Consider the following 12,129-nt stretch of genomic DNA (forward strand, 5'->3'; position numbering starts at 1 on the left):
CCAGATTTGCACCTGTGTGAAAGCTGCTGCATTGCTGCAAAGTGCTGCGGAGCCTCATCCCACCTTTCATCACCCCAGCCCCGCGTTGCCTGCCCAGGACATGCGTAGAATACGCCTGTGTGGCTTTTTTTTGAGGAATAAAGAAGCCAGTACACAGTACAGAGGCATTTCCAGCACGTGACAAATAAAAGTTGTTAGCAGCTTCCACATGCGCATCTCTACCGTGGCCAGGGCTCACATGGGGTCCCGCACCCATCGCCTCCTACCCCAGAAACCCCCCTGCTGATGTCACGCTTTGGGGGGGACAGGACAGGAGAGGGCACCGTGATGGCCATGCCCCGCCTCGCTGCTGGGGCCACACGGAAGAGACAAGGTGAGCGGGATGGGGGCAAAACCAGCCCCAGGGTGGCCGGGAGATGGACAGCCTGGGGAGCTTGGCACCAATCCTTCCACCCAGGAGCAACGAAGCTGGCGGCAAAAGAAGGATTTTGCAGGTTGCTTTTGTGCTGTTCTGCTCCCAGGGACCTGGAAGCTGTTCTGCTGTGCCAGTCTCCCCGCAACTACATCACCCATCAGGTATGGCGGGGGGGGGGCAGGGGGGTCAGAGGAAAGGGTCCCCTTGGCTGCTCCCCCTCCCACCGTGGCCAGAAAAAACACAGCTAAAGGGTTAAAGGTGCTAACTTTAAAGCTAAAGGTGCCACTGCTGCACTGTGGCACATGATGCGGCTAGGGGGCTGGAACAGCATTGCTAAAACCTGGTGCTTTTAAAATAGCTGGTTCTATGTTGCAATCATTTAAGAAAAGGAAACTGCGAGTTGGATGGTTGTTGGGTCCCGGTTCCTCAGATGCTGTCCTCTCCTGCCCGTGTTCATCATCCTCTCTTCTGTTTGGTACACGTGCAAGACAAACTGGCCTGCAACCTGGAGGAAATATTCATTGCTTGTAGGCACGGAGTATCTCTGAAGATGCAATTTCTTTCTCAGGAGTGGGTGAAATAGGCCAAGACGTTAAAAAAAAGGACCGGCGACCTGGGGGACAGGCGAGGTGACAGGGAGACAGCCAAGCACAACCCAGCACTGAAACAGGGGCTATCAGATGTGAAACACCTCCGCTGTGCTCCGGGGATGAGACTGACAGTCAGGTGGGACCTGTCCGGGAATACAGGCAGCAAAACTGAGCTAAATCCCATCGTTCAGCAAAATCCTTGGAGTTTGGCCATTAGGTACCACAAACCAAACAAAAGTGGGGGTGGTGGGCATCGCAGCAGAGATAGGTCTTACCTACCTGGATGTGTGGGGAGAAAACAAGGAGAAAAAGAGGAAGTGCAATCCTAACAGCACCTGCCCTCACTGCTGTAGCTACAGTGCTTGTTACCAGCTGAAGAGATGAAACACAGGTGGCTAGGGGAGGCTAAAATGCTGTGCCCCAGAAGTTTTGTGTAGACCCAAACTGCTAAGACCCCGGGAAAGAAACAAGTATTTGGTTATGAGGCCAGAGGAGGGATTGCAGAAGTAACTTTGCCCTTAAAAGCACCATCTAGCAAATCAGGGCAGGATGAGTGCAGCTCCCTTGTAAACACCCTTGTAAAACCAGGAGTATGAATCCCTTGATATGAACGCAGTGCCTTCTCCACCAAAAATGCACAGTTCCTAGCAGGGACACAAAGCTTGGCCTGGACCTTCTCTCATTTCTTTTTTTTTTTTCGGCTTTGCAGAGGGGAAATGGCTTCAGTGCAAGCCACCCCGGTGTCTATATGTTTACATGCCAAGGTGCCCCTGCAACAGCAGTGAAGAGAGTTCATAAAATCTTAAACTGAATCAATAAAAACAAGTGAAAGGTTATAAACCTAGCCCGTGCTATTTTTGTCCTACAGCTGCAAGGTAGAGGTATAAAGATACAATTTAGCTGAGAAAGGTGGTTATGGTAAGGCTATTTCAGCTCATCAACTGTTGCTGGAGTTTCCCTGTTACCCCTGGGGATTACATGGGAGTGAGCATTTTGCTGAGGACTTGCACATTGCTCAATCCACTCATTTCTATCTGTACTCAGGGATGAGCCAACCTTGATATTTTCCCCACCCAGCCTCCCTCCCTCCCCCCCCAAAAAAAAGATAGTCAAGACTTTCAAGTCTGCTTTCAGTCCAGAAGCCTTTTATTGCAGTAAGTGAAAGGAAAACCACAGTAATTTGGTGCTTCTCAGGGCAAAAGCTTCCCTTTTCTACCCCGGCACTGCATTTTTGAGGTGCTGGCTGGCATCAAGGTTTTCTAGAAATAAAGGTGCCATGTACACCGTAACCCCCATTCAGCAAAATGGTGAAGAGACCCGTATGTGCAAGACACTAGTTTGTATTGCCTAACTTTTGCATAACCCACCTTCTCCTAGAAACGCCTGTCGTTATTTAACAAGGCGGGAGGTTGCATCAGTGTCTGCAGCACTTCTACTTAGTAATGCTAGATTGTGAAATACAGACACTTAACACCATCTACTTTCTTCAGCCCCGCTTTTCTCTCATTTGCTGGATTTTGTCCTTTAATCCTCTCAGAATGCTTATCTTCTCTGCATTAAGAGTAATCTGAGTATCGTCTTTAAAAGCTGGCCATGGAAACAAGACAAATTTAACCCTCTGGTTCCCCTAGTAATAGCTCTCATTTGCTATTGCAGAGGAATTAGTTACTGAGGGGTTAGAAACAAAACCCAAGTTCCCATCTGCCCTAGCCCACGTGAATGTGGCCTTTCAATAGTTGTTGGAAAAGCTTTAAGTTTCTTACAGGACTTTCCCAAATAAGCTAAATTAGCCTGAAAAAAGATATTATCCTGAATACAAAGGTCTATGAAGAGATCGTAGTGAAACTCCTGGCTGTAAGGCCAAATTGCTGTTGAAATATGCTGGCATAATGGTCCTGAATTCTGAAGGTTTAGAAAAAGTCAGGCTGAATATTACAGTATTTAAAATATTAAATTAAAATTTAAATATACAGTATTTAAAAACCATGAGGGTGCATCTTTAGGTTCCTATATTTTCAAGTCATTAAAAACTTGCCTAGATCTCCAGAATCAAGGGCCACACACCCAGCATAGGTAACATACCAACTTTTGAAAAACTCCGCAAACAAGCCACAAGATTTTCTCTTTGTTCCTGTGGACAGTTTATGAACAAGTCTATTACTTAACAAACAATTTTGTTTTGCCAGCTGGGACCCTAAAGGGAGTGAAAAATCTTTTTAGCAGTCAGACATCATATTTCTGAGCTACAGGATGCAAAGTCCTTGTGAGAATCTGGCTCTATAATAACATTATAATATACCCTAGCATGGGGAAGACCTTCTCAACTATTAAATTACTGGAACATAACAAAGCAATGAATAATCTCAGAATACACACCTTGTTGTGATCATCCCATATTGTATTACTTCCTTCTTTTGAAAAGCCCAGCTCAGAGGGTAGCTTATTTAAGCTCCTCCTGCCCGATACCCAACCTCGCCAGAGCAGCCCAAGCACAAAGAAGGTGAGCAGCAAGAAACAGAAGCAAACCGGCATAGCAAACTGCACCTTGCAACTCGGAGCACGATGCTTACGTACCTTGGAAGACTCTGCTAGGTAAGAGTTTCTTGCTGCATGGCATTTGTTCCCCAAATTGTGGTGGATTGAGCGTATCATTACATGCATGGGTTTTAGCTGTCATTTTGGCTCCTGGTGGTTAAGAGCTCCTTCCAGGACATAGCGCCTTACATTCAAGCGCCAACTTTCCAAGTGAGAGCCACCACAGAAGATGCGGGTTTTGCTCTGAGAAGCACCTTTAGAAGCCAGGAGGGCCCCAAACCCATGTTTAGACACCTGAACTGAGCCCACAACATGACCAGGTCGCAACCAGACAGTAGCAATCAGCTCCCTGCATTGAGTTGTCTGGGAGCAGTCGGAAACCACCTGTCACATAATAGAACAAGCTACATGTTATTATTGGCATTATCATCACCCAAATGAAGGATTTGCTGCCTTCTCTCAGCATGGGAAACATCAGAACTTCTAACATCTCACCCTGAAAAAGGATGCCGCTTCCAAGTCAGCCACTTAAACGTACCCTGCGGCCTCTCCTTCCTTGGGCTGCCTCTGGCATCACTAGTTCATGGGAGCAATGCAAGTGACTTTTTTGAGTATCAGAGCTGGCATCCAGGGGACTGGATGCAGTTTCTTCCTCTGTAAAGATGCACCAACTTGAACTAATGGTGAAGCCTGGAGAGGCAGCAGCTCTCTGCAGGGGCTGGGGCATGACAGCCAGTAATTCATGTTATTTACCAGCAGGGACATGGCTGTAGAAGGGTTGAGGAGACTTAAGGATGCCTACGGTATAATTTGCCACTGCTAGCCCCATCATAGGTGTCCCTCCACCTTGTGTTGCCCAGGGTTCTTGTCCCAAGTCTAGCAATATCTTCAAGCAAGCACTCCCTGTAGCACTGCTGCCTTTTGGCTAAGTGAGCCACTGTGCCGCTTCTGGAAAGAAAGGTGGAAAAAGCTGGGAAATTCTCAGAATAAGAGAAATATATCTTTAAGTACAGGTAGGTTTGCTGCCATAAGTAATAGAAACATTACAGTATACAGATACCATGGCTGCTGTAATTGAAAACAGGCATTTTAAAATCAGATATGGTCATACATTGTCCAGCAAATCTCAGTATTTCTCCAGTGTTGGCAGCAGTGCCACTTAATTTGCTAATACTTATAGCAAATCTGCCAGCATTTACTGATATAGTAATTACACAGCTAGAAGAGACCCCATTATTTGCTTTTATTTCATGGTAAGGATTCCTCAGAAAAACTACAAAAGGTATTAAAAAAAAAGGATGAAATTCTTCGTGTGCAAAGGGAGTAGCTTGAAGGCAGACTTGACAGCAGCGGGGATTGCTGCCAACCTGCTAACCAGGGAAAGGAGCTCCCCCAGGGGGAAAATAACAGGGTGGAAGGCAGAAAGGGAAAAGTGAATCACCAAACATCTTTTTCTGTCTTTTCAGACCTGAGACCAAACGTGGGTTTTAAAGGCCCCACCTGTACAACAGCAAACTCTTGCTTTTACTAAGAGTGCTAGTAAAGAGCCATCAAACACAACAACACAGAAGTGCAGCACTCCCAACTGGAAGGGAAAACTCCCAGGCTATCTAGCCCTTAACCCTGCCATGGCCACAAAAGCCCCCAGCTCTAAGAAATACCTCCAGCTGCTCCTTTTTCAGGTCGCTCTTCTAGGGCCTGTCTTCTGCGGGAACGTGTTGGTCTGGCCAACAGAAGGCAGCCACTGGCTGAACGTGAAGATAGTTATACAGGAGCTCATCCGCCGCGGGCACAGCGTTACCATCCTGGTATCCAACGCTTCTCTCTTCATTAAACCCAGGGCTGAGGCCGCAGAGAAGTTCGAGGTCTATAATGTGCCCTTCAAGAAAGACGCCATTGTGAATCTGATCGAGGATGTAGTGGCACTGTGGCTGAATAACAGGCCAACCACCTTGACCTTCTGGCAGTTTTACAAGGAGCTGGGAAAACTGTCCAAAAACTGGCACCATATGAACAGGCTAATGTGCGATGCTGTGCTAACCAACCGAGAGCTGATGGCCCACCTGCAGGGGTCTAGCTATGACATGCTGCTGTCAGACCCGGTGACCCTCTGCGGGGACCTCCTGGCTCTCAAGCTGGCCATCCCCTTCATTTACTCGCTGCGCTTCTCCCCAGCCTCCACCGTGGAGAGGCACTGCGGCAAGATCCCAGCCCCGCCGTCCTACACGCCCGCAGCCCTGTCCGAGCTCACTGACTGCATGTCCTTCGGCGAGAGAATAAAAAACATCGTGTCTTACCACCTGCAAGACTATGTTTTCCAGAGCTACTGGGGAGAATGGGATATCTACTATAGCAAGGTCTTAGGTAAGCCTTCTGCTACTTCCCTTCTCATCACACAGTCTCCCGCCTTACGACCTTGCGGAGCTAGGAACCTGGCAGGGTGGCAAAGTCAAGGTCTGAGAGAGGTCAGCAAGAAATTTGTCATTAAGTCCCTATGTGGAAAAGGGAATGAGCCACCAGTGTCCATCAGTTGCACCCACTCCCCTGTCAGGGCACTGTGCTGCTATGCCATTGCATTGAGACAGGGATTGGTGCTCATCCCAATTGATGGATTTGACTTTTACCATAACTATTTTTAATGTGGAGGTTGAAACAACTTCCACACCATATAGGGCCCTCCGCAAGGGAGCTCAGCTTACACATTTCCCCCTCCAATGACTGCTTGCACAGAAAGCAGCTAGGAACAGTGCTGTTTTCTTAATCCAGAGTATCATAACAAGGAGGGGGGAGATGGTGAGTTACGAGCCAACCCTGCCACCCTCAGTAGCAATATTGAAATGCATTGTGGCTTTGTAATAGAGACTTCACTTATGTCACCGGTCATATAAAACCAATCCTCTCTGCACAAAACAAGTTTTATTTAAAACACACTCTCCACCCACAAGCAAACAGTGAAAGCAACAAGTCTTCTTCTGCAGGCTTTTGTTCTGGACTGTTTTGAGTGAATGTGTAGAAAAATATGTTTATTTAAGTATTAATCACATGTGATCAATATGCCATTTTTACTAACCTCACATTGAGCTCATGAAAAAGAGCACTTGCAAATCTCTCAGGGTTCAATTGCCTGCAAATACCTGCGTGCTGCAGGACTCCAACCGAACTGTTGTCATGTGCACAGCAGATGAGGTATCTCAGCTTGGTTTCTCACAGCCCAACTGCTTCCATCACCCCCATTTTCATCCTGGAAAGGATGCTCTAGGCAGCACGGAAGCCGTAGCAGAAGTCTTGCACAACAACATTAGGAAAACATTGCTAACAGAGCTGGGCAGAAGCCCAGTAATGATGATTTTTAGCACAGTGAAGAGGACTTACATTATTTCTTAACTGCACATTAGAAGGGTGACCATAAATAAAACTTTAACAGATTTTCTGGTTCAACTTATAGTGCATAATTGGCACCTAGTGGCAGGCAGGACAGCCCACACTATCACCTACCTCCTGCGATGCATGCTCTGGAAGAAGCAAGTTCACATGAGGACAGTCTTAATCTGATACTGGAGTCACTTGCTGTGTAGTTTCAGCCACTTCAAGATGCAACTCTTTAGCTGCAGCCCTGGATCACCACCTTAAGTGCACTGTAAACGGACGCTCAGTGGCTTTATAAAGCGAAGGGGTGCCCACACAGTGGGTGAACATCTTCGCTGCATACCCAGCTGCACTTCAAAGAGCCAGAAGAATGAAAAGATCACCTACCAAATAAATAACATAGAGACTGTAGTTGGACAGGCAGGAGGGCCAGGATGACCAACAGGACACAGTCCTCGCTGGACTGAGCCCCCCAGGGCTGACAGCTCTCCCCGCTGCTCCGGAGGAAGCACATCGTCCAGCTTCAGCAAGCTATTTACCACCAGATGGTGCCAGCTGGTCCCCGTCACCTTTTTCCGCAGGAAAACATGCCATTATCCAGGACAGGATTTCATGCCAGCTACCTTGGTTCCCTGCCTTCCAGAGCAAGGCAGTGTCACGCATGGCCAGCCCAGCTTGGGAGCACTGCTGCTCCGGGTGAAGGAAGGCCACGGGGGCATTGCCACACAGGGCAGGCTATGGCTGGGAAGGAGGTGGCAGTGCTGTGGCTGCTGGCTGTGTTGGGCTGGGGGCTCGGGGGGAAGGTGTTGGTCTGGCCGGCTGACAACAGCTACTGGCTGAACATGGAGTACATACTCCAGGAGCTTGTGGCCCAGGGCCACAAGGTGACGGTGCTCCTGCCTTTGTGCTTCCTCATCCTCAACCCCACACAGCCCTCACCCTTCCAGTCTGAGGTGGTTGAGGTGCCGATGACCAAAAAGGAGATGGCTACCTTACTGGAAGAAGCTTTCTATTTTTGGTTTTACCAGCAGAGAGTGCTACCTGTCTTTACAAGAAAGTCTTTACACGATAGCTCAACTGGTGTACAAGCTGGAGAATGTAACCAAAATAATTTGTGAAGTCCTGAAGAATGAGGCACTGCTGGAGAGGCTGAGGGCATCCACCTTCGATGTTGTTTTGGCAGACCCATTAGCACCCAAGTGGGGAGCTGTTTGCTGAGAAGCTGGGTATGCCCTTCATGTATACCATCCGGTTCTCCATAGGCAAGACAGTGGAGCGGCTCTGTGGGACACTCCCACCACCTCCTTCCTACATACCAGCCACTCTAAGCTGCCTAACAGATAGGATGTCCTTCCTGGAAAGGCTAAAAAACATCTTCACCTACACTATGCAGGATATCATATATCATTACCTTCTCTGGGGAAGTTGGGATCAATACTACAGTGATGTTTTAGGTAAGGCTGCTCTTACTTCCAGAAATTACATCTGCTGTACACACAAGAGTAAATACCCAGAGCTTAGAGGTTAAGGCACAAATTAGGAGCAAGACAGCCCTGAACTCACTCTCCTTCCTCCAAAATTCCTTTGTCAAGTCAAACAATCCGGGCAAGTACAAATGTTACCTGTTAATCCTGACCTGCTACACTAGTACAGCTAAGTCCGTACAGGTACTTCTAGGATAGGTAAAACAGTGCTAAAGCCACTTGAAACAGAGCTCATCAGTCATATTCATAGATGAATCATGACAAACACTAAGAACAGCAAAATAATACTATACACCCACCAAATATACTACTGAATTAAACCTTTTGAAGTAGAAATAAAAAATGGTTTTGGAAGGCTATACAGCAATCCCCTAGCACCCTTCTTGTTCGCTAGCTTATCTTGAAATGAGAGAGAATGGCCTCCTCTGGTCTTTTAAAGGCTTGGGAGAGTAGCTGAGCCCCAATTTGCAGTGATAAAAGGCCCTCAGCAGAGACAGGGTTCTTTGCTTTTCTGAAAGTGTCTAAAAGAAATATTAGAAGATAGTTGTATTTATTTATAATTTTTTTTCTTTTTTAAATAATAGTTGCATAATTATTTTCACATTTTTGCTCTGAGTGATTATTGTAATGCTTAAAAGGAAACAGGGCAAACATACATGCTTTGTTGGTGGGCAGATAAAATGGATATTATTTCAATATGAGACTCTAAGTGTTTTTATTTGTATTTCACTAGTAGGGTATAATTCTGCTACGAGAGCTAAGTTATTAAGATATCCTACTATTAGAGTACCTAGCTGTGTGTTTACTTGTGTTGCTTATAATGTTTGACAGAGACTGGAAAATCTTGTGCTGGCAGAAGCATGGTTTGCTGATCTCCTGTTGTGTAAGCCTCAGAGCTGCTTGGATCTTGTGTTGTCTTTTCTATTGTTAAATGTGGGGTTTAGCATTTAAAAGCTCCCTGTGCAATATGTGTTTTGTTAGCTGTGTTAGCTTAGCTGTTCTCTATCCTCACTGTGATATGCTTTGATGTGCAGTGTATCCAGTCCTGAAGGAGGTGTGAAAGGAAGGGGCAAGCATCTCACAGAAATGGGGCAATGTCCCAGCTCCTGCAGTGTATGCATGCACCTGCTCTTTCTCCTTGGAACATCTTCTCCAGGGTTCTTATTATTCTAGCTGCCTTCCTAGAGCTACCTAAAGGCTTTTTCAAGTGATGAGGTTGAAGCATGATGAAAGACTGCTTGCTCCACTGTCAGTCTAGTGAGGGGAGCTCATGTGGTGGTGCTGAGCTCCAGGAAGAGTGCTCAGGCTCTGTTTAGACTCAGCCTGAGCCTCATTCGCCCTCTGCTCAGGAGAGAGCATCTGCCTTCTTCCCTGAATGCATCAGTAGCACCCAGCATCTCCACTGCATCTGCAGGATACAGTCAAGAGGGGAAGTCAGGTGTCTTGACTGTATCTGTCCTGGACTGTATCTGTGATATGGATACACAGATACCAGTTTGCAGCATCTTCCCAAGAGAAGGCACAGAAGCAGCAAGGTGAGCAAAACCTGTGCTCCTCACCTCCTCCTGTTTCTCTCCTGGGGTGGCCTGATGCTGCAGTCATCTCTACCAGGACTATGTCCTTCCAGGGGCAGTGCTGTGTCCCCACAGCATCTGGTTATAGAGAGGACAGAATTAGAGCACCCTGTGCTAGTTGTGAATCACTGCAGGACATTTTGCACCTAGTAAATGAGGAGATAAAAATTGTAACCAGCTAGGTTACAATTGCAACCAGATAGGTTGGTTCTTACAGGGCAAAGAAGCAAATCTAGGCTATAGTCAAGTGATAAGATCTGGTTCATCTTGTAGCTGTCAAGAAAGTCTCATGGGCTGCTCATGTGCTTTCCCTAGCCTGAGCTGCTTGGTACAGGAATGTGTGTCTTCACCTTGAAGATCTGGTATGAGGGTATACTGACTTTGGCTGGATAGAGTTAATTTTCTTTGTAGTAGCTCGTATGAGGCTCTGTTTTGGATTTGTGCTGAAAAGAGTGTTGATAACACAGAGATGTTTTCATTGTTGCTGAGCAGTGCTTACACAGAGTCAAGGCCTTTTCTGCTTCTCACCCCACCCCACCAGCGAGTAGGCTGGGGGTGCACAAGAAGTTGGGAGGGGACACAGCTGGGACAGCTGACCCCAGCTGACCAAAGGGATATCCCATACCATGTGATGTCGTGCTCAGCAAAAAAAGCTGCGGGGGTGGGAAGCTTGCCAGGGCTGCTGTTGCTCAGGGACTGGCTGGGCATTGGTTGGCTGGTGGTGATCAACTGTTCTTTTTACATTACTTGTTTTTCTGGGTTTTATTTTTGGTTTTTGCTTATTAAGCTGTCTCTATCTCAACCCATGAGTTTTCTAACTTTTGCCCTTCCGATTCTTTTCCCCTCCTCCTGTGGGGGAGTGAGAGGCTCTGTGGTGCTTAGCTGCATATCAAGATTAAACCACAACACAGGGAAGGGCTTCTGCTCCTCACATGCTGAAAAATGCACTTTGTGGTGAGCAGAAACAGGAGTTGCTGTCATTTCAAGATCAGCTGTGGCTCTGCAGGAGACTCCAGAATGGGATTTGCTGCTTGTCCAGTCCTCCCATGAGTGTCGTTTTGTGTTCTGACACGCCCTCTTACCAAGCTTGGCACCAAGTGGATCTCACTTTTATTGGCTGGCTCGGATGTGTTTGCACACTGGAGCAGTGAACTGCTTCCAGCTCAGTCAAACCAGAGCTGTACATGGACTGCTGAGATGATGAGACCAAGGTTCCCCTGGCTGCTCTGGGCCTATGCATGCTGCTGGAGCGCTGGCTTTTGTGGGAAGGTGGTGGTCTGGCCCACCGATGCAAGTCACTGGATCAATGTGAAAGTGCTGCTGGAAGAGCTTGTTCTCCGGGGTCATGAAGTGACTGTGCTGGTGCCCTCAAGCAATCTGCTCATCAACTACCGAGACACCTCCTCCCCCTTCACCTTTGAGGTCCTGCAAGTCCCCTTTACTCAGAAGGCCCTGCATGCTATCATGGAGAAGCTCTTCAATTTCTTGATGAATGAGGTCCCTAATCTCTTCCCCTGGGAGATCATGTGGAGGATGAAAGAGGAAGTGGAGGTCTTTACCAATATGTCAAAGCAGACCTGTGACGCCTTGGTGATGAACCCTCAGCTGATAGCAAAGCTGCAGCAGGCCAAGTTTGATGTTCTGATCGCTGACCCCCTGTCTGTAGGTGGGGAGCTTGTAGCAGAAATCCTAGCAATCCCTTTTGTCTACAGCTTCCGCTTCTCTCATGGGAATGTGGTAGAACGGCTGTGCGGTGGACTCCCGTCCCCACCTTCTTATGTGCCTGCTAGCACAAGGGGGCTGACAGACCAGATGTCCTTTGTGGAAAGACTACAGAACTTCTTCTTTTACTTTTCCATGGATTTTTTTTTCTTGAAGATTTGGCGAGACGAATGGGATGGGTACTACAGTAATGTTTTAGGTAAGGTAGCTGTTGGGTGTTTTCTCCTCTTCTCCTCTTTTGAATGTTTTGGGAGCTCAGTGCTGTTGTCTCAAAATACTCTTTCTCAATGGTCAGCAGAGATGGTAATCCTGTTTTGGTCACACGGAGGCTATGCTTTTAGGTCTGGTCTAGTCTAACAGACACCAGTGCAGTTTTGCTCTAGTTCCTCTTGAAGATCTTTAGAGCACATAGTTCTGATTTTTGTCAATGATGATACTACTGG

The 12,129-nt window shown here is 47.2% G+C and overlaps 2 protein-coding genes across 2 annotated transcripts; both read left to right on the forward strand.

Moving 5' to 3' along the window:
* Positions 1-5,168: 5,168 nt before the first annotated feature.
* On the forward strand, positions 5,169-11,885 carry LOC104078196 (UDP-glucuronosyltransferase 2A2-like; the record flags this gene model as incomplete). Its single annotated transcript, XM_009579739.1, has 3 exons — positions 5,169-5,904; positions 6,331-6,337; positions 11,260-11,885. Coding segments are annotated over exons 1-3 (1,369 nt in total), but the record flags the coding sequence as incomplete, so codon positions are not given.
* LOC104078195 (UDP-glucuronosyltransferase 2A1-like) lies at positions 7,644-9,450 on the forward strand. Its single transcript, XM_009579738.1, is given in 4 exon segments — positions 7,644-7,852; positions 7,938-8,097; positions 8,099-8,360; positions 9,425-9,450. Coding segments are annotated over 4 exon segments (657 nt in total).
* Positions 11,886-12,129: the final 244 nt, after the last annotated feature.

Source organism: Fulmarus glacialis, unplaced genomic scaffold (genome assembly GCF_000690835.1).
Source record: "Fulmarus glacialis isolate BGI_N327 unplaced genomic scaffold, ASM69083v1 scaffold15626, whole genome shotgun sequence".
In the NCBI taxonomy this organism is placed as follows: domain Eukaryota; kingdom Metazoa; phylum Chordata; class Aves; order Procellariiformes; family Procellariidae; genus Fulmarus; species Fulmarus glacialis.